The sequence below is a fragment of the Myodes glareolus genome, chromosome 5, assembly GCF_982192425.1.
Source record: "Myodes glareolus chromosome 5, mMyoGla1.1, whole genome shotgun sequence".
In the NCBI taxonomy this organism is placed as follows: Eukaryota; Metazoa; Chordata; class Mammalia; order Rodentia; family Cricetidae; genus Myodes; species Myodes glareolus.
Genome location: NC_142030.1, coordinates 30442136 through 30465400, shown reverse-complemented (window position 1 = coordinate 30465400; position 23265 = coordinate 30442136). Strand labels below are relative to the sequence as shown.

The 23265-nt window shown below is 40.2% G+C and overlaps 1 protein-coding gene and 1 long non-coding RNA gene across 3 annotated transcripts in view; one reads left to right on the top strand and one right to left on the bottom strand.

The window, feature by feature from the left end:
- Nucleotides 1-23265, top strand: part of Dnah12 (dynein axonemal heavy chain 12) — a 162664-nt gene that overhangs the window by 120019 nt on the left and 19380 nt on the right. Inside the window, 10 exon segments of the mRNA XM_087906207.1 lie at nucleotides 2036-2250; nucleotides 2928-3120; nucleotides 4627-4819; nucleotides 7512-7684; nucleotides 9332-9472; nucleotides 12537-12695; nucleotides 17175-17319; nucleotides 20937-21087; nucleotides 21407-21660; nucleotides 21883-22023. Coding sequence (XP_087762333.1) covers nucleotides 2036-2250; nucleotides 2928-3120; nucleotides 4627-4819; nucleotides 7512-7684; nucleotides 9332-9472; nucleotides 12537-12695; nucleotides 17175-17319; nucleotides 20937-21087; nucleotides 21407-21660; nucleotides 21883-22023 — 1765 coding nt within the window.
- Nucleotides 9618-23265, bottom strand: part of LOC148122049 (uncharacterized) — a 35960-nt gene continuing 22312 nt past the window's right edge. For both annotated transcript variants that reach the window (XR_015737864.1, XR_015737865.1), the window contains one exon: nucleotides 9618-9960. This is a non-coding gene — a long non-coding RNA (uncharacterized LOC148122049). The remainder of the gene's footprint in view (nucleotides 9961-23265) is intronic.

Sequence of the window (23265 nt, the reverse complement as noted above, 5' to 3'; positions counted from 1 at the left end):
ATGCCTGTGAGTGAACATCATCTCTACTTTTTGAAATGTATATGAAACATCTTCCTCTTGGCAGAAATGTTTTCAGATTCATTCATGTTACTCCATGTATGTGTGCACTGTTTCAGGGAGGATTATATTTCATTGTATAAACACATCAGCATTTATGAGTCCACCATTTGTTCAGTTGTCTTATCAAATTAAAGATTTCTAAATCCTTCTTGCCTGCTTCTCTATTTATAAAAAATGGAGCAATAATTATGCCTAAATCAGGATATTGTGAGGACATGGTGGGGTACTTAAAATAGTATCAGATGAATATGAGAACTCGAGAGCATAATCATGGCATGCTTTAGAAATGAGAAAACTTAGCCAGGCAGAGGTGGCGCATGCCTTTAATCCCAGCACTTGGGAGGCAGAGGCAGGCGATTCTCTGTGAGTTTGAGGCCAGCCTGGTCTACATAGCAAGTTCCAAGACAGGCCCTAAAGCTACAGAGAAACCCTGTCTCAAAAAACAAAAACAAACAAACAAAAAAAGAAATGAGAGGATTTAAAATTGAATGGTAATGTGGCTGAATAACCACTGAAGAGATTCTTTTTTCAAAGAGAGTAATTTTCTAAATATTAGAAATTGCTCCTCATATTAAAGTTGATTATAATACCCATTTCTCTTCTGCAACCTCCACTCTCCAGCAGGTCCCAGGTTGAGTAGCCACTATTCTATTCTCTCCTAATTAATTATATACTCTTTTTAAAAAATAGGTTTATTTATTTTATGTACATGAATGTTTGTTTGCATGTATTTCTATGTCCCACATGCATGCCTAGTTGCCTGCAGAGGCCAGAAAAGTGTGTTTGGTCCCCTGGAACTGGAACTGCAGACACTTGTAAGCCGCCACATGAGTCCTCTGCAAAAGCAGCAAATGCTCATTCATTGAACCATCACTCCAGTCACCAATTACACATCATCAAATACAAAACTTTTGTTTACTACCCTAGAAAAGCATTCCTAAATAGATTTTAGTATATGCTAGCCTTGGGCTCTCGCTCTACACAGCTTCACTCACAAACTTGTAAAAATCATTTATTAGTCGGTGTATTTTTTTATATTAAACTTGTAGCAAATGCTTTGTACCATTATTTCTCACATTACAGTAAGTGGTGCCATCGTTAAGATAGCTGTGATGTCAATGTTACTGAAAACAGCACAGCTCACAGACTCACAAATTCCTAGTTTTTCTAACACTGGTCTAATTTTAGAATCTTGGAATTTGGGCCAATGTGAGACTGAATTTCTTCATTTATAAGAATAAAATTCTTTTTATTTTTTAAATTATTCTCTTGACAATTTCATACATGTATATAATACATTCTGGTCACAGTCATTCTTTTACTGCCTCTTATCTTCCTCCCCATCACCAGTCCCCCCCAGCTCCTCCCACCACCAGTGTCCCCAGCTCCTCCCACCACCAGTCCTCCGCCAGCTCTGCCCACATCAATCCTCCCTCAGCTCCTCCTACCATCAGTCCTCCCCCAGCTCCTCCCACCATTAGTCCTTCCCCAGCTCCTCCCACCACCAGTGTCCCCAGCTCCTCCCACCATCGTACATTCCCCTCTTTTTGTTTTTGCTTTGTGACACCCAATTTAGCCAGGGGCACTTTTCTACTTTTTGTTTTAATTTAAATTTTTAATTTTTTAGCATTGCATATATGAATACTGTGTGTATATATATATGTGTGCGTGTGTGCATATATATGTGTGTATATATACATATATATGTGTGTATGTATATATATATATATATATACATATATACACACTGTATATTCTTCCCCCTTCTACTCCTCCTGTGGTCCCCTCTTTAGAAAACTCATGACCTCTTCTTTAGTTATTATTGTTACATACCTATACATAAATAATCATAGGGATTTTGTGAAGATAAATCTTGATGCAAAATTATTTTTTAACAGTTGATGGCAACATTTAATTAAATTGAATAGATTTCAAGAAATTGCAGCATTTATGTGTTCCTCTTCTTAATTTCTAGGCCTTTAATGATTGACCCCCAGGGTCAAGCCAATAAGTGGATCAAAAACTCTGAGAAAGAAAACCAGCTTAGTGTTATTAAACTCTCAGACACGGACTACATGAGAACTCTGGAGAACTGCATTCAGTTTGGAACTCCACTCCTGCTGGAAAATGTCGGGGAAGATCTAGACCCCTCTTTGGAGCCGCTGTTACTTAGACAAACTTTTAAACAAGGTAGAACTAAATGACTGGATTCTTTTGAGGCATGAAAGAAAAATAATACATAAGCTTAATAATGAGGATGATAATGTAGAACCTCTGTAGCGTTGTTATGGAGGCAAAGAAAGCCGCTTCCAGAGTCACCTCGACCGGGCAGCCTAAGATCAGCACTTTGCCCTCCTTCTTCGCCTTAGCCAGTACTACCCGGAATAGCTCTGTTGAGAGCATGACACAGTAGAAGCCAGACCAAACCCCCCTGTCTTATGATCACTGACCTCAGAAAGTCAAGATTAGGACTTAGTTCTGAGTAATGACAAGTGTGTGGGCCAGAGGTGGCCAGAGGTGGACACAGGTAAACCTTACCCATGACGTCGCTTCCTGCTGATGAGCACCGGTGAGCTTTAATCATACAAAAATTTTGGAATCACAGTTAAACTTTGATAGAAAAAACTCAAAAAGTATCTTGATCTACGAAAGCCCACGACCACCGGAGACAATGTCTGTGCAGCTCCAGGAAGAGCCTGCTGTGTAATTCTTACCCGTCTCTACCCCAGTGCATTTTGTCCCATGTTTTCCCTTTCAGCCTGCTTGGGTCTCTTTGCTTATAGCTTAGGTAAGGCCTTATAAGTACATCGGAAAAGAGACTAAGTAACTTTGGCTCATTGATTATCTGCTTTTTTCCTGAAATATAGGTGGTATTGATTGCATCCGACTTGGCGAAGTCATTATTGAATATTCTTTTGATTTTAAGTTTTATATCACCACAAAATTGAGAAACCCACACTACATGCCAGAGCTGGCCACGAAAGTGTCTTTGCTCAACTTCATGATAACACCGGAAGGGCTGGAGGACCAGTTACTGGGCATTGTGGTTGCAAAGGAGAGGTATGTGGTTTTTTGAGATGCTTTCCGGCAGTTTAGAGAATATCTGTAAGCCTTTAGCATTTTTGTTTTGTGATTATTTTGAAAAGACTAAAGTTTATATTTGTCATTATAAGTAAAGCAATTATATAATCCTTTAAAATAACCTTTCGGTAATAACTTTTATGCCAGGTCATGTTATATTGGCCTTTTATTATAGATGAGATTCAGAACACACACAGTGACTTCTATCAGACTGAGCTAGAAATTTTGCCCATAGTAATATAGGCCATAGATATAATCAGAAATGTATTCAAAGACTTCTATACAGAATATTAAATTTAGAAATGCTTGGGATAGGATATGAAAACAGGATATAAAACTACATATGTAGTATAAATAAAATTGTATTTTTAAAAAATTGATGAATGAATCTCTCTGTATTCAAAAGTGAAAAAAGGAAAAGATTAAGACACAATATACCTGAATATTAGCAGTTATTTTGCTTAGTATGTAAGAGCATAGGCAATTTTATGGTTTTATTGATATTTTGATACTTTTCCGTTACTAAAATGCACTGTTTTTCAAATAAGAAAAAATAACTATACCCAGAAAAGCTGCAAGAAAGAAAACTGCTCTGGAAGAAAATAACCGACTCTAGCTGAAGATTAATACGACCTTGTTAAGCAGTCCATTGTGAGATCAAATTACAAGTATATAAAAGTAGCTTTGTTAACTTCAAAACTTTAACTATGAACAAGACCTATGTTATAGCACACTCTACACCAGATGGTATTATTTTTGAAGTTTGATCCCATTTTTGCTCATTAATGCTTAATGCCAATTTTGCCTTTCACTAAGAAAGCCAGGAGGACCCGTCCTTCTTCCTGTGACTGTTACTTTAGAAGAGTTACTGATGGCAAAGCCAAAGAATGAACTAACTCCTGCTTGCCGTCTTTTCATTTCCTGGATGTGACCAGCTATGCCACAGGGTTTATCTAATACATTCTTAGAGTTGCTATCACATTTTAAACATGCAAATGATGTTTCCTTTGTTTAAACTTCTCAACTCAATATTTGTATAAGCCTTCTCATTTCCTATTGCTATGATCAAATGCATTGACAAAAAGGTGTTGGGGGAGAAAGGGTTTATTTTAGCCCACGGTTCCAGTTTCTAGTCCTTAGCAAGGAAGTCACAGCAGCGGGAGAGTGGATGAACAGGTCACATGACTCCAGCTCTGAGAAGAAGAGAGCGATAGATACATGCATGTCTGCACTCAGCTCCCTCTCTCCGTCTCATGGTTCAGGGTCTCACTGAGGCTCCCTTCCCAGGCAGGTCTAGATTATACCACATTAACCAGCGAAACGAGCCATCACGGCTTGCAAGTGCTCTCCTTATCATAATAAACTTGGCCAGTTTTGTTACAGCTATAGGATGATACAAATAGTCACAAAATGTTATACGTGATACTTAGGTATCGATTAGGTTAATCACTCCACATTTACAGCAGATGTTTCTGTCTTTTTCAGACCAGAATTAGAGGAGGAACGGAACGCGCTCATTCTTCAGTCTGCAGCGAATAAGAAGCAGCTGAATGACATAGAGACGAGGATTCTCGAAACATTGTCGTCTTCAGAAGGGAACATTTTGGAAGATGAAAGTGCAATAAAAGTCTTGGACTCTGCCAAACTGATGTCTAATGAGATAACGAAGAAGCAGCAGGTGAAAAGAAAGCCTCCTAGAAACGATCGCATTCTAACATCCCCATTTGTTCCTAGTCTCTGAGGAAATGCTCGAGGCCTTCAAGAAAAGAAAAATTGCTAAAATATGAAAACCTAGGGACTCATTTTAAGCTTAGAAGACATCTTACTGCTGAACTTATCTAAACTGGGTTCAGTCCACACGTTATCTGTACACAGCCGAGAGACCAGGTGTCCTCTCCGTGCGCAGTCTACTGGGTTTGTTTAGTTTAGTTCTCTCTTCATCTGAAAACCGTAAAAGTTATCTTGCCCAGTTAGTGATTGGAGTTTGAGGTATGTGGAGAAAAGTCCTGAATGACCAAGCAATAAGTGTTTCTTAGAACCAGCAGGGGATGTTCTGACATCAGCTTGTCACTCATGTGATTATTGGAGATGGGGGAAGGAAGGAAGGAGAGGGAGAGAGGACAGGAGACGTAGGTGGCAGTGGAGGAAGGAGGTAAGTGATCTACAGCTGATAATGTATTCCTAATTCATCACACAGACAGGGGCTATTTTTATAGCACATCCCTTTTCCCCCAAGGATGTGGCTATGAAACAGGACATGCGAGTGATAGGGCTTCCACACAAGCAAGTCAGAGGCCAGCTTTCTGGAATTGGTTCCCTCCTCCTGCGTTATTGAAGCTGGATCTTTCAAAGATTTGTGTGTGTGTGTGTGTATATATATATATATATATATATATATATATATATATACATATACATATATATGAGTTTTTGTATACATGTCTATCTGTATACCACATGCATGCCTGGTGCCTTCTGAGGCCAGAAGAGAGGGTCAGATTCCCTGGCACTGGAGTTAGATGGCTCTGAGCTGCTGTCTGGGTCCTGGAACGTGAACCCAGGTATTTCACAAGAGCAGCTAGGGCAGCTAAGGCTCTTAACTACTGAGTCAGCTCTGCAACCCCTGTCACTTTATTCTTACAGCAAACAGAGGTTGCGTTAAGCACTTACCTTCTTCCCTCTTCTCCCCTTCCAGTGCGGCTCCACTCAGGGACAAATGTCCAAGAAGTTTGGTTTTCTGCTAATGTGTTGATAAAGATTCTTTCTGGCAGGTGTTTGGTCCCTTATCTTACATTTCTTGAGGAACCAAAGGGGCAATGTCATACATAAATACTCTATGGCAGCCCACATCTAAGAGCATGCCTGAGATGCTCTGTGGTGTCTCTTCCCAATTCTTGTGGATCAGAGCAGAGGAAACTGATGAACCCATCATCCCCACCACCACACTGATTATCAGAGAGGAGAGATGTCCTGGTTGACGTCTGTTGCTGTGGTGAAACACTCGCCCAAAACCAACTTGGGAAAGAGATGCTTATTTGGTTCACAGGTTCTGGTCCATAATCAGGGTTAACCAAAGCAGGAACCTGGAGGCAGGGCTTATCCTCCATGTCTTGCTCAGTTTGATTTATTCTGCACCACAGGACCATCAGCCCAAGGGTAGCAATGACGAAAAGCAAGAGTGGGGGTGGAAGAGAGGAGGGAAGGTGGCCATAGTGGTGGGTGCTTCTTCACCCAAAATACTGTTAATTCTCAATTGCCGTTAACTTTGTTTTTCTTCTTATAATCGAGGCTGAGGTTCAGAACTTTCAGGCCATTTGTGATTATATTTTATCAATTTGGGGGAAACTTGACAAAGAATAGAATTCCATTTAGACTAGCTAAAATAAAAGATCTACATTAGAATATTTTATTTCCTATGATATGAAGTGTATCAAGGGCTGAAGGATGAACAGACACACTGAATTTCCACACTGTCTCTTCCCTTACTGGGGTTATGTGGCCCTTCTATGCTTCTGTACACTATCAAAAGATCAGTTTCTTCTGCAAAACTTGTGTCTTCGTTTCTGTATACATTTATCTAAGATGTAGAAAACAACACAGACAGTTTCCCATTAACCTCTAGCACTTATGACCATCACCACCTGGCTGAAGTTCTAATTCTCTTGGGTCACCTGACTGTATAGTGACAAAAGGGATTATTCTACGGAATCAAGGCTGCATATGCAAACCCATCCATCAACTGGTGGATAGGAAACCATAGCAAAACAAGGAAGGTGGGTTGGGGCAGTGTTCGAAGCGTTTTCCCAATAGAGTGACTATCAGCCTAGCAGGTTGGGCTGAATATCTATGGCACTATTTAACTGCAAAGAAATTAAATGTGCGAGAAACTAATTGAGAAAAGTATTCCGAGTGTATATGAAACCACGGTCAGATAGCGTTTGTCCTGAGCTTTAGTTCCCATGGTAGATCTTCAACGTGGAGATGTGCACACTGTTCTCTATCCCCCCTCCTTCCTCTGACCTGTTAGAGCAAAAGAGGATAGATAACTGATAGGCACACGTTAGACACAGGCGGAGATTGAGGACTAACATTCTTCAGATGAGAGAGTCGTGGTTGTGAGCGATCGCACTGTTAATCTCTAGTGTAAAGCTCATCCTTGTCCCTTCCTCTTCCTCCTCTGTGATTCTTCCTTTCCTTTCTTATAGGAAGAAACTCTCCTCTCTTGTAGAATGTACTTAAAGTATATTCTTGAGTTCATGTAATTTGTTACTGAGTTAAAGTATTTTCAAATATATATATAATTTGTTATATAAAAAATAAATGATTAAGACACTCCCTATTCATTCATCTTGATTTTTCTCTCCTACCAGGTTGCAGAAAAAACAGAACTCAAGATAGCAGAGTCCCGGGAAGGCTACAGACCCATCGCTAAACATTCATCAGTGTTATTCTTTAGCATTGCAGACCTGGCTAACATCGATCCCATGTATCAATACTCTCTCATCTGGTTTGTGAACCTCTATATCAACTCTATTCATGACAGGTAAGCAGATTTCTGGTTTCAGCCAGTCTTCTATTGATTGGATTTTTCACCATCTTTTCCATTTAAAAAAAAAATCTAATTGTTTCCAGTTACTTCTTTAGTATTTTCATTGTAGAATGTTAAGTGTGAGGAAGTGAAAGAGAAAGACTTAAAAAGTTGTTTTGTGTTCCTAAGATTTAAGCATATAGAAATGGTCTCACTATGTAGCCCTGACTGACCTAGTACTTGCTATGCTCGGGATGGCTTCAAACTTCTGGCAATTGTTCTGTTCCAGTTCCCGGAGTGCTCAGATTAAAGCATGTGGCACCACACCTGGCTCTTCTTTGTGTCTTTTAAGCGTTCTAATGACGTTCAGGTTTCCTTCCTTCCTTTTTCCTTCCTTCATTTCTTTCTTCCTTTTTTTTCCCCCAGGATAGGGCTTCTCTGTTCATCCCTGGCTATTCTGGAACTCACTTTATAGACCAGGCTGGCCTCAAACTCAGAGATCTGCCTGTTTCTGCCTTCCAAGTGCTAGAATTAAAGGCATATGCCACCACCACCCGGCTTCAAGATTTCTTTTAGCTGGCAATTTTAATGTCTCATTCTCCAGCTTTGTCTAAAAGGCTATACCACATTTCTGTTTATTCACTAGATATTTTCACTTTAATTGATTAAGAAATGCATTAGTTACTTTCCTTGTTGTAGGACAATATACCTGGAATAGGCAACCTAAGGAAGGAGAGGTTTATTTTAGCTCACAGTTGTAGGCCCATTGAGCTAGGAAGGCCTGCAGAAGGGTGTGAGGGGCTTAGTCCCACAGTTGCTCAGTTCGCGTCCTCCTCCAGCCCATAGGAGGGTACAACCTATTTCAATTATCATATCTAAAAAGAATACTTGACAGATCTAATCCTTCTCTAGCCCAAGGGATGCTGCCACACATTTTAATTAGCCAGTGTGTGTGTGTGTGTGTGTGTGTGTGTGTGTGTGTGTGTGTGTGTGTGTACCATCCCAGACGTTCCCAGAGGTTAGTTTACAACAAGGTCCTAAATCCATCAGGTTGACAACCAAGTTTAGCTGTCACAATATACAGGTTTTAGAGTCTTCCAATCTCCGTTCTACCTCACACCAGCTACAAGACTATAGGAAAGTAAGTTACACTTTGTATAGGAATAATAATTATATTTGTCTTCTTCGGTTGCTTTGGGAATTAAGTGAGATGTTTTCAGAGTGTCGAGAAGAGCATCTTGTATCTGGTAAGTTCTACACTTACTGAGCAGAATACATTGCGACTTGAGCTCACATGTGTACTGTAAGGAATCTCTTCTGTGTGAGCTCTTGGTAGAACAATGTCTCCTGAAAAATCAAAATCCCTAAAATTTCCCAGTTGTGGCTTAGAATGTGAATTTACACAATGCACATGTTGGAGGAATGTCAAGATGAAGAACTGACGTAAATGTTGCTTACGTGTTTCAGTTACGATATGGAGGAATTAGGACTGTTAGCAAATGCCCAGATTTGAAAAGTTTCACATTTGTCTATGAGTGATTTCAAATGTTTCTAGTGATGAGTACTTCAATAAATTTAAAACATTTTGTTATAAGTTAACTCAGGTGACTTATTTTTTTCTATTTTGGTTTGATAACTTATTTTTCTTTATTAACGTTTTAGTAACAAATCCAAAATTTTGGAAAAGCGCCTGCGATATTTGAATGACCACTTCACCTACAACTTATATTGCAACATTTGCCGATCGCTGTTTGAGAAGGACAAGCTGCTGTTCTCCTTTTTATTGTGTGCCAATCTCCTTCTGTACGTGACTTGTATTTTCTTATTTTATTTACTTTAAAAACTTGCCTTGCAATATAATCTGCAAAACGACTTCTTAGAGGCTAGGATAATGCCTTGCTTGGTTTAATTCAGGATTTCCCTCACAACAATAGTTTCCACAATAGTATTGATATTCTGGTGTTTATTTTTAATGCGGAATGTCTATACAGCACATAAATGTTCATAAAACATGACACAGAGTTAAGTCAGCTCTTACAAAGGTAAAATTGGAAATAGAATGTTTCCATCATCCCCGAACCGTTGTGGGCTTCCCCCCTGTCCGCCCTCTAAGGGTGACTGCTCTTGTCTTCTCCAATCTTGCAGTTTAGTGTTGCTTTTATTTAAATGGTATCCCAAAGTAGGCATTCTGTCTGCTTTTGTCCCTCGGCGTCATCTAAATAACAACGCCGCAAGCACTGCTGTGTGAAGATCGTGGTGCTCCAGTGCACACACTTTGGTTTGGAAGATATCTAGAAAGAAACATGTAAATTATTTGCCTGCCCAGTTTGTATCCCATGAGCAGTCAAGTTCCTGTTGTCCTAGGTCTGCACCAGATCCTGTATTGTTCTCTTTGCATCAGGGTCCTCAGTGGCCGGACGGTGGGCTTGAACTCATAACCTTCTTGCCTTGGTCCCCCAAGTGCTGGTTTATAAGTATGGTCATCTATTGTCATTTTCGAATATGTCTCAGTATGTGATAAGCACTATTCCTTTATGGTTTCAACTTATATCTCTGTGATGATTAATGATGTCAAGCTTTGTGCGTGTGCGTGCGCGCGCACACACACACATACACACATAAGGACTTTAGAAATCTTTATCACTTTCCATTTTTCCTATTGGATTTTTGTTGTTTTCTAACTGACTTATATAAGTTCTTTATATAATGTAGATCCAAACCCACCAACAATGTGCGACTGTCACTCACTATCTAGAATGCCTTTTCATTCTCTTAATTAACACAAATTCTTAGTTTTAATATTGTCTGGTTTGTGGCCTGTTCTTAGTGAAGACACTGATATAAAGATATTCATAATTATCTTTAAACATCATTATTTTCCTTTTACATTTAGATCTAAGCCAGATGTAACAGATCTGTGGGTTTAATCTAAAATAGATGTCAAACTTTACCTTTTATCTATATAGCTATCCACTCATTAAAGTCAGGTGTTATTCTATAGGTCTGCTTTTGCATTTTGCTCATTTTCCTAAAGTCATTTCAAACAAGGATGTAAAGAAAAAAAAACTATGTTTACTTGAGGTCAGGATGTATGTGCCCTTGAATTTAACTTGAATTTATTGGTACTCCTTTCTTATCTTTGAGCACAGTGAATTTATAAAACCATCTCAAATTTTCATTTATGAAAGAAATTGATTTAACATAAGAAAAATGAGCATGACTCAGGAGGTGGATCGCTGTGCCAGTGTGGGGACCTAAATCTGAATTTTTGGTAACCACAAAGAGGTGGCATGGAAGCATCAGTAATCCCAAAGCTCTTGGGTGGGATGGGAGGTGGAGACAGAAGACACCCTCAAAGCTCGTGGGCTGGTTAGCCTGGCATAAAAAGCAGCAAACAAGCAGACCCTATCTCAAACAGGTTGGACAGCAAAGAACAACACCCAGGTAATCTTCAGATGGCTACACATGTGTTATGGCAAATGTGCCTATACTCACATATATGAATGCAGTGAGTACACACACACACACACACACACACACACCCAGAGAGAGAGAGCAAGAGAGAGAGAGTTAAAAAATAAAACAAGTTAGCTTATATTTTTGTACTTCAATTATATATTGCTTAATCTTTAATCCTTGTCATAAATTATATGCTTTTAACAGTATCCGTTCAAAACACAGAACTATTGTATCCACCAGAGATACCTAAGCACCCGTCTCTCTAGAAATGTGCCACGTACAGGGGGTGTGTGCTATTATTTTCCATTAAGTAAACGTGTTCTCTCTCTCCCCCTTGCCACTTTACAATCTCTTATTTCTGTCAGCAGTGGTGGGGCAGAGCCATCGCCCCATCCTAGCACCAGCAGACTGAGTAGTCAAGGACCTCAGTGAGGCAAAGCTGGGTCAATGATCCTTGGCTTTACTGCAGGAAACAATCTCAGGATGAGCCAGCATCAGAGTTGAGTTTGCTAGAAGGTGCCTTGAATATCAGAGAAGCAGAGTTGGAGTTTGCTAGAAGATGCCTTGAACATAGATTTTAAACACGGAGTTAATAGAAAGTGGGACACTAAGGAAAGCAATAAGACATACATAGCTGTGGCTATGGGCTTCCCAAGAGAGTTGCAATTCTGTATCATTACAGTAGCCAGATACACTGGTTTTGTTGCATTCTGAAGTTACATCTCAGAGGGCTTTGTTTTCAGTAAATGAGAACATAGTTCCTAGTGTGCCTTAGGTGGGATTACAACTGATACAGTAAAATCCTAGGTCACAAGGGTCGCAGAGGAAGTTAAGATGTTTCTACTGCACTCAAAGACTAAGCAGACGTGTATGAGATTCCCAGACTCTTTTCTGACAGGCTGCCAGCAGACTCCTTTCCGGTGCCCAGTCCCCTTAGTTTTCTGTGCCTTTTTATTCTTCCTTATCTCTGCTTTGGAAGTGTGTTAACTTTGCTCCACCCCGACATTCTTTTCTGTAGCATAGGTAAAGATTCAGCTTTACTTGAGCAGAGGTCCCTAAGCAGGAGAACTACAGCCACTATCTCAGTGCATGACGGGGTCCACTGACAAGCCCTCCTTAACTCTGCCTCCTGTCTGAACAACACTGCCAGGTTTTAGTTTTTACCACCTCTGCTCTGCATCTGGGGAATGTCACTGGGAAGACAGCGGAGCAACCATAAGCCACCTTCTCTATCTCTTAATAGCTACATCCTGCACAGTGTATTGAGTTCCCACAGCAGCTGTTGTCTTATTAGTTGTGATACTAAGTACAGTCTGAGCTACTCCATCCAGGCTTGGACACAGAAGCTGCTATAATCCCATTTTATTATCAACTGTTTACAAAGGTTTACAATTGTTTGGGAACACAGGGCCAAGAAAGAGATTGAATACCAGGAATTGATGTTTCTTTTAACTGGAGGAGTAAGTCTTAAGAGTGCCGAAAAAAATCCTGCTCCAGAATGGCTACAAGATAAAAGCTGGGAGGAGATTTGTAGAGCAAGTGAACTTTCCGTCTTCCAAGGACTCAGGTAATTGTGCACATTTGATTACTTAACATTGAATGGTAATACTAAATTTGTAATTTAAATTTTTTCCATGATTCTTTCTAGCTTATTGGTTAGTAGAAAGACAGGCTCTTCACATAATGTAACACTTCACATAAATGTAAGGAAGTTTTAGGACAGAAGCAAGGTCTCCTGCAGCTCTGTCATCTATCCCGGTAGACCAGTGAAAGAAACAAGTAACAGTGGCCACACTGGGAAGAGAAACGCAGGGGTCCAATCATCCCTTCAAGCCCATATTTAGCGTACTGGCATGAGGTTTAGGTCTAAAGAGGAAGGCTTAGAGCAAGAAATGTGTGTAATTAATTACCCTAGTGACACCGAGAAAAGGTCAAAAGAGGGGTCTCTGAGTGTGACAGAGGATCCTGGCCCCAGGTGGGCTTTAACCCAGGAGTTAGGGTGTATCAGCTCACAAACACACACAACTTCCACTGAGTCCATGGCTCCAGGTTCTTGTCTTGTAAACTTGAAAAACGAAATTCCCAAACCCCAGAAGGGTGAGCTTGTGACGTGTTGGTATAGATCCTAATATAAAGCTTCCTATGAGGAAGACAGAGCTCCTGGACAGGAACAGGTTCCAGGGATCAAGTTGCTCCTGAGTGTCCAGCCTAGGAGGGTCCTATCAGGCTCCTGAGTGTCCAGCCTAGGAGGGTCCTATCAGGCTCCTGAGTGTCCAGCCTCTCAGTTTCAGCGGTACCTTCACAAATGGTTTCCAGGCAAGAATGTTCCTCTAGGAGAGAAACAAGGTAAAAAAACCAAAGTAGGAATCAAGCCCATCCTGCTTTTTCTAACATTTCTAGCCTCTGGACTGAACAGAACCACAGATATTTCCAGCTGCTGGCCAAGTACAGGAACCAAGGTCTCTGTCCTAAACTACCTGACCAATTTCTGTCTCCTGTTCTCATCACTGGCAAGGGTGTATCTTCTTGATCGTTGCTCCAGTCCTGCAAAGGGACCCAAAGAAACCTTTATATATATATATATCTTTTTCTTTTATTATTTTCCAAAAAAGAAAACAAACCATTTTCCCCCATTTTACACACTAATCCCAGCTTCCACTCCCTTCCCTCCTCCCACTCCCTCCACCTACCCTTCCACTCCACTGTCTTCCCCAGCCATACAACCATCACCCACATACAGAGGGACCAGTTTAGATGTATGCTGGTTCCTTCCCTGTCCGGCTGGAGTCTATGAGCTCCCATCAGCTCAGGTCAGCTGTTTCAGTTGGTGTCCCCACCATGGTCTTCACTTCCCTGCTCATATTCTCGCTCCTCCCACTCTTCAACAGCTCAGCCCAGTGCTCAGCTGCAGGTCTCTGCCTCTGTTTCCATCGTTTGCTGATGAAGGCTCTATGGTGATATTTAGGATAGTCATCAATCTGACTACATGACAAGGCCAGTTCGGGCACCCTCTCTTCCGTTGCTTAGGGTCTTAGCTGGGGTCATCCTTGTAGATTCCTGGGAATCTCTCCAGTGCCAGGTTTCTTGCCAGCCCCATAATGGCTCAATCAAAACATCTCTTTCCTTGCTCTCATCTCTTTCCTTCCTCCATCTTGACTATCCCTTTCCTTGGAGTTCCCCTCCCCCATTCTCCCCTCCTCTTCCCCTTGCACACTCCCTTCTCCCCGTGATGTTGGAGGCTGCTTATTCATTCCCAACTGCCCAGACCTGAAATAATTATACAGAAACTATGTTATTTAAAACACTGCTTGGCCAATACCTTAAGCATATTGCTAGCTAGCTCTTATACCTTAAATTAACCTATTTTTATTATTTTATATTTTACCACGAGGCTTGTGGTTTACCAGGAAAGTTCCTGGGCATCTGTCTCCTTTGGGCAGCTACATGACGTCTCTCTGCTCTGCCTACTCTATATCTTTTCCAGCCTGGCTATATTCTGTTAAGCCATTGGCTGAGAGCAGCTTCTTTATTAACCAATGGCAATAAAACATATTCATAGCATACAGATGGGACTCCCACATCACCTCCCCTTTTCTGTCTAAATAAAAGGAAGATTTTTAACTTTAACTACATACAACAAAACAGTTATCAAGCAAGAATTATAGTTACAATATTTATATCTAATTTTTATAATACCTAAAAGGAAGATTTTAACTTTAACTACATACAACAAAACAGTTATCAAGCAAGAATTATAGTTACAATATTTATATCTAATTTTTATCATACCTAAGAAAAACTGTAACTATTCTTTAACTCTATCAAAGACCCCAGAAGGATAAAATAAATACTTATTATATATTATATATCTATTATATTATATATATATACTTATACAGTATATATAATATAAAAGTAAACAAGAAGTACATTGTAAGCAACTTCCAAAACTCTAGAATTAACAGAGACATCTCGCTGCCTGGACAGTCACCCAAAGATCTTCAGCCTACTGGCCCATAGTATTCAGCAGACTTTTCCATGAAGCAGGAAATTTGAAAGACAGTTCCACCTATATTGGCAGTTTGTCAGTCACTTTCTTCTGTGTCCTGCAGAATGTCTGGCAGACTTTTTCATGAAGTAGGAACCCTGAAGGACTGTTTCACTATTAGGCAAGTTCAACAGTCATTTTTTTTGTGGGTCCTGCATGTCCAATTCATACAGCATAACATCAGGCAGTCCAGACAAGAACAGTTTCTTGCTCAAATTGCTAACGAACTCCATGAGGAGCCTCTTCAATGCCCATTATCTTCTTGAAGTAGATTGGTGCTGCCAGGAGCAGATGTGTCTCACTGTTATGGAAAGTCTTAAGCTCTAAAAACATTTTAAATGGCATATTCCATAGGTCTTTGAAAGGTTTTAAGATTATCTTTCTAACTGAAATATATCTCTTTATATCTAGAAAACCTAACTAATATGACTACAAGCTTGACTATTATAGATGATTATCTATTAACCTATATTTCTTAACTATACATTACGTTTTTTTATACATTACATTTTTAAGTGAGCTGCACAAACATGATACCTTAATCAAGAGCAGATATATATATATACATATATATGTACATTTCGTTGTACATATATACATATATATAATTGTACAATAAAATGTCTCTCTGTACTTAGCTCCTTCACAGTCAAAAAATTGAACACAATAATATACATAATCCAGAATCTCTGTATATTCCATCTTTATGTGGCTTATTTTTCTTTACTCCTTTTATCTATGACTGTCTGTACTCTGACTCTTTAAAGACTTTTTTATAGCCATTTTCTTCCTTTTATAACTGTCTATATTCTTTTTCTTCTCTCTCCCAAGACTACATACATTTATCCAACACTTTGACCCATTTAGAGGTCTTTTATATCCAAATCTGTCTTTATTGCGTATCTGTAATTATTTTATGACCAGGAGCACTTTAAAAATGGTAAGCAGCTTGGTTGCAGCAGCTCTGGATGCTGGCTCTGCCACTCTCCGCCTTTGAATATGATGGAGGTACCATTACCGCCAACTCTGAGACCTCCAGGTAGGAGCCACACTCAGCACTTTAACTCTGAGAAGGAGCATGCAGCTCATAAACCCTTTTTATCTGAGTAATAGCTAAATCTGCCATGCAGCGCACTGCACAGCCTGGAAGTATCTCTGTATGGCGGTGGGAACCCATCATGCTCTCCTGCCTGTGTACTCCTAGAAGACTCCATCCTGCCTACCCAGGCAGGGAACACTGAGCCATGGGCATGGTCTCAGCTACTTTCTCCCAACCCCAAGTGGGCACAAAAGCATCTAGACCCAAAGTGGGTGGAGGGCATCAGCCCCAAATGTTTCAGACCATGATGACATTTCTTTTTTGGCAGTCATTGATGACATTGGAAAAAATCCACTTCTGGCTCTTTTTATTTTTCTTCATATCACTCTCCATTTCTTTTTACATGATGCTTTTCTTTGTGAAGCTGTTACAATTTCTATGTCCAGGGAGCAAGGAAAAGTGGCATTTTTTTTCAGGATTGAGATGACGCCATGCCACATCTGTCAGAGAGGAGCTCACAACTGGGTGAGGTCGCTGAAGTCCTGCAGCCTGTAGGAGAACCATGTCATAACTCTCCCTAGAACTGCACCACCTGAATCAGGGGTTCTGGCTTCTTCTCTCATATCTTCTCCTCCTCTGCCAGAAGTGTTTATTTACCTGTTCCTACATAGAATGCATTCCCTGCCTCCCCTCAAGAACAACTCCTGAATCCCAGCACTCGGAAGGCAGAGGCAGGCAGAGATTCAAGGCCAGCCTGGTCTACAGAGTGAGTTCCAGGACAGCCAGGGCTACACAGAGAAACTTTGTCATGAAAAAAAAAAACCAAAAAACCAAACATTAGCAAAAGAGTAACTCCTATAGTCTAGTGATTTTAACATGGTCCCCTTACTGTCTTATTTCTTCCCTTGTTCAATTATCTCTTGGAATATTTCTCAATAAAACAATGATTTTTCCACTAGGGAGCATTTCTGTGAGCACACAAGGGAATGGCGGGAGATCTATGACAGCAAAGAGCCGCACAATGTGAAATTTCCAGAGCCAATGGACAAGACGCTGAATGAACTGCAGAAAATAATAATTCTTCGGTGTTTAAGGCCTGATAAGGTAAAAGACAAGTCTGAGATTCAGATAATCTGCAGTTTGCGGCATGCCAATCTTAAAGACAGCAGCCTTATATGATGTATGATGACGCCGTAGTCCATGGCGGCCTCTTAACACTGTGTAACCAGAATCCAAGGTTTGCTCCTTGACTGGTACTGAAAACCTAGAAATAGCAATAAGCTAAAGGAAATGAATTTACTTACAATTTTAGCCAGAGTGGGAAAAGGAAGGGGGGAAATTCCTCCATTTCTCTGGGTCTTGCTTATAGAAAATGTGGCAAGAGGCCTGCTAGGAGCTTCAGGCTAACCTGGGCTACGGAGTGAGACCTAGCTCAAAAATCCTAAATAAAAATAATAAAAATTTAAATGTAGAAGGAAATCATGTAGAGTTGGGCCAGAAAGGGAAATGTTTTTGAATACTGTGTGATGTCTGTGTAAGCTAAGTGTCAAAAAGTTTCAAAGCTGTATGCGTTTATGAAGCTAAAAAACACCATAATAACTAAGGGTGGTTTCCTCGTGAAGAATGAAAACCCCTGCTGAACTGACCTGGTTAGAGTCTTGCTTTGCTTTGCATCTGGGAACACCTATCTGCGCCTCGCGATTGGCTCTCGGTGGCAATGGAGTTAGTCCCACCCCTTGTAGGGTACTGTTTTGCCATTCATGTTTTAAAGGTTAACTTACTGCACACACCATTGAGCTCACCCTGAGAACACACAGTACTTGCTGATTTGTTAGGGTCTCCTGGGTAGACAAGGGAACTCTTGATGTTGGAAATCCATATCTTGTTTTACTGTGTATCTTCAGGTCTCAAAGCACTGCACGGGCAGATATTATAAGGTCAGTCAATTTCTACAAAGTGGGTTGAAATAAACTGAATTAAAGTGTGTCATGTGGGCCTTCCAGTCTGATTGAGTTTAAGGAAGTGGGTCATGAGATGGTGAAGCTGGTAAGTCTGCAGGGAGCCTGGGAGACAGACCTGAGACCCAGAGAAACACTGAGATTATTGCTCAAATCCAAAGGCAGTCTGAGAAGACGTCTTCCCTCTGCCGTTTTGTCCTGTAACTTGTTCCGCTGATTGGATGAGACCCGTCCACATTGCTTTATAGAGGGAAATCAGCTTTACTTAATCTACTGATCTAAATATTAGTCTCAGCAACAAAGTGTAGACTACTATTTGACCAAATATTTGGGTTTCATGGCCTTAAAAAGACATCCTTTGTTTATTTATATAGCAGCATGAGAGGCAATATATTAGATCTAAGCATGGTTATAATTTATATGTTTCTTATAATAGTTAAAAGAATATAAAATAACCCACTATAATAAAGACATAAAAAAGTACAGCTGCTGAGAAGCTAATTTCACTCTCAACAGCCCAAAGACAAATGTCAAGGTAGCCTGATATATTTGCTCATGTTTGCTTCTTTCCTTTCAAGAGTTATTTATTCTATGAGTGTGAATGTTTTGTCTACATGTATGTGTGTAAGTGTGTATACCGTGTGATGCCAAGTGCCCATGGAGGTCAGAAGAGGGCATTGGATCACTTGGACTGGTGTTATAAACAACCGTGAGCCACCATGTGGGTCCTGGGAAAAAGCCCAGGTCCTCTGACAAACAAAAAGTGCTCTCAACCACTGAACTGTCACACTCCACCCCTGCTCCTAACCACTGAGCTGTCACACTCCACCCCTGCTCCCCACCCCTGCTCCTAACCACTGAGCTGTCACACTCCACCCCTGCTCCTAACCACCGAGCTGTCACACTCCTGCCTTGCTTATTCTTATTCTGAGACATTTTGCAATGGATCCCCAGCAGGTATAAGACTGCTTCCCTGCTCGGGCTTACCTGCTGGGCTAGCTTTGCTTTGGAGATCACCTGGAAAACTCAGGTTCTTTTGCTCATCTAGAAAAGTCTCTTTATCCGCTTTCTCATGAACAGTACATATGTTACAGAAGGAAATAGGGTATTGAAGGAAACTTCCTTGTAAAAAATATGATCTGGAAATCATTTCTACTTGTGGGTTGAGATGCCTCAGTGCATAAAGACATTTGCTACCAAACCCTAGAAGTCTGAGTTTGACTTCTAGGACCTACACCGTGGAAGGAGAGAACCAGTTACACAAGTTGTCCTTTGACTTATACATCACATACACAAAAAATAAATAAATGTAATAAAATAAAGTAAGCAATAATAATATTTTATTCTTTTGTCTTTCTACCTAAAACAGTCACATGTGATGTTATCTACAAGAAATGCTGAGAAATACATGGGGTTCTAGTACCTAAAGGAGCAAAAATCACAGATAGTTTGCAGTTTGTCATGCTAAATGACTGAATCTTATTTTTTAAATAATTAATTTAAATTTATTTCACGTGCATTGGTGTGAACTGCCATGTGGGTTCTGGGAATTAAACCCCGGTCCTCTGGAAGAGCAGCCAGTACTCTTAACCACAGAGCCATCTCTCCAGCCCTAGGATCTTATTTCTTAAGGATCTTTTAAAATTGTGTGTGTGTGTGTGTGTGTGTGTGTGTGTGTGTGTGTGTGTGCCCACAGAGGCCAGAAAAGGATAGAGTCCCCTGGGAGCTGGAGTTACAGAGGGTTGTGAGTGACAGATGAAGATGTTGGAAACAGAACTCAGGTCCTCTGGAGGAGAATCAAACACTCTTAACTGCTGAGCCACCTCTCCAGAGACATGTTTCCTAACGTTTAAGACCTGCTTGTATTTCCTTTTCTGAAAAAAAAAATTCTCTTTGTTCATTTTTCTTTGGAATGTTTATCTTGTCCTATCAGTTTACAGATTACTTTTTACATATTAAGGAAATTAATGATTTTCTTTGATGCATTGTATGCCTTTTGGAAATTATGCTCTATCAGGGACCTCTGAGTGTCACCTCAGTGTCCCCTCAGGGTCCAGAAGAAGACTTCCAGCAAGCCCGGGACTTAGATCTGAGGGTGAAATGAATTCTCCACTATGTACTTCTCTGCATCGGTTTCTTTATTCTCCTGTTGTTCTTCATTTTCCTGTAAAGTTTCCCATTTATGTACGCACATTAAACAAAGGCAGTTCTCTGAACGTGGATGTCCATTTATCTTTGAAAGTCCCAAATATGATCTATATAAAATACTCCTTTCCTGACTACATGCCCTGCCAAATGGAAGATAGTTGCCAAGAGGAGGCTTCTAATGTATCTCAGGGAATGAAGCCGAGATTAGACTGTAGGAACCAGGGTTATTGACTGCGTGACTGAGTTTCCCACTGAAGGTCCCACAGAGTGGGGTGGAAGGAATGACCAGTACACCAGTCCATGGGAAAGAGTTGTGCCCACTTATCCACACTCTGCTGAAACTTGCAGCAACGGAGAGTGCTTATGGCTTCACCAGCGATCCACTGTGACAATCAGTCAATATACAAAAGGTGGTGGGCCCCGTGCTTTGCGAACTGGGTTTGCCTTCATCAGAACACATTCGTTCTGGTGGGTCAGCCTTCTCCCTGGTCAGCTGCAATCTCACTGAATGATCCCTGCAGACCGCAGCAGTGGTCTAGTTTTTTGTTTGTTTTTCAGTAAATCTGTGGTATGCAATAAAACTTTCCCAAAAGACTGTATCTTCTCTATTTCCAGATAACCCCAGCTATAACAAATTATGTAACCGACAAACTAGGGAAAAAATTTGTAGAACCGCCGCCATTTGATTTGACAAAGAGTTACTTGGATTCAAATTGCACCATTCCCTTGATTTTTGTGCTGTCTCCAGGAGCAGATCCTATGGCCAGTAAGTATATGTACTGCAGCACACACACACAATTTATTGTCGGTGTATCTTTAGCCTGAATGTATATGTATATACAGACATATATGTAAATGTATGTATATTTATATAAATGCACTGTGTGTCCAGCATATATTGTACGCTTTTAATTTATAATTTAAAACATTTTGTTCAGTATGCATTTGCTATGTGATTGCAAGTCTGTTAACAAATCTGGTGCTTAGGGAAAGAGAACCAGGATTTTCCATGATAAAACACACATGCACAGGAACTGGAAACTAGAATAGGGCAGAAATGGTGTCATTTATTTCCACCCTCGCAGGTCTGCTGAAGTTTGCAAATGATAAATCTATGTCCGGGAATAAGTTCCAAGCTATTTCACTGGGACAAGGACAAGGACCGGTTGCAGCAAAAATGATTACAGCTGCAATAGAAGAAGGAACTTGGGTTTGTCTACAGAACTGTCACCTTGCTGTTTCCTGGATGCCCATGCTGGAAAAAATATGTGAAGATTTTTCACCTGAAATCTGCAATCCAACTTTCAGGCTTTGGCTCACGAGCTATCCATCCCCAAAAGTATGTTTCCCATGAGAGTCCAGGGCATTTATTTAGCTTGTATGCTGTACTTCTCAATTAGGTTTTAAACTACTAGAGATTTTGAAATGCTCTGCTTAAGTTTTAAAACTCTCAGAAATTTTGAAATATTCTGCTTTTCTACTCATTTTTAATCCAGTGATGTTTGCAATTTTAGGGCTCAAAACTGTCGTCTTTCATAATACTTCATTTGTTTTGTCTTAGTTCCCAGTAACAATTCTACAGAATGGAGTAAAAATGACTAATGAACCTCCCACGGGTCTTCGGCTCAATCTCCTCCAATCGTATCTCTCTGATCCAATTTCCGACTCTCAGTTTTTCAAGGGATGCCAGGACAAAGAACCGGTAATGTCCAGCTTCCAGCACTCTCCAGTTGTGTTCTTCTAGTAATTAAATATGCTAATATAATGTTTCTACTTAGCATGTTTTTAAACTGGGTGTATTTTCTAATGTAACATGTGTTCTAATGTAACATGTGTTCATGTTACATTATTCTAATGTAACGTTTCTAATTATTCTAATGTAACATGTTTCTAATGTAACATGTGTTCATGTTTCTACATGATTCATCCTTCTATTCTGCTGATAGTACAGTAGACACTAAAATAAATATTTTTGAGTTGATGTAGTTTAGTCTATAAACTAAAGCCCAAGTGTGTTTTATGTTATATAACTTAACCATTCTTTCAACAAATATGTGTGCTGAGCCATTCCAAAGTACTAGATATAAAGCAAAGAAAACACAGATACAGAGAAATACACCTTTGAAGAACTTGTATTCTAGCGATAACGGTTTCAAATACTTTGTTTTCCGCTGTGTAACTGAAACTGTTTCACGGTCAGACTCATGGTTCACGCTTGTCACATCAGTACTCAGGAGGCTAATGCAGGATGAGTCTATGACTCTGAGGCTAGCCTGGATGACATAAGCAGTTCTAGGCTAGCCTGGGCTACAGAATGAGACGAGTGTTGCTGGGAAAACTGATGCCCACATGTAGAATGAAACTAGATGCCACCTCTCACCCTGCACAAAAATCAATTCCAAATGAACCAAGACCTGAAACTCTGAGAATTTTGGAGAAAAAAAAAGTAGAGAAAACACTGTAAGATGTGGACACAGGCAAGAATTTTCAAAATAGGACTCCAGTAACTCAAGACATAATGCCAGAAATCAACAAATGAGACATCATGGAACTAAAAACCTTATGCATAGCAAAGGAAACAGTTAACCAATTGAAGAGTCAGCCTAGAGAATTGGAGAATATATATCCAGCTCTGTATCTGACAGAAAATGAATATCTAGAACATACAAAGAACTTTCAAAACTCAACAAGAAATTAGTCAACTCAGTTAGTAAACAGGCTAATGAGATGAACAATCTCAAAGGATGAAATAAAGCGTTCAATAAACATATGAAAAGTGTTCAACTTCACTAACTATCAGAGAAATACAAATTAAAGTTACATTAAGAGTTCCTCAGTGCTGGAGAGATGGCTCTGCATTTAAGAGCACTGCTGCTCGTCCAGAGGACTGGGTTTGATTCCAGCACCCACGTGGCAGCTCCCAACTGCCTGCAACTCCAGTTCC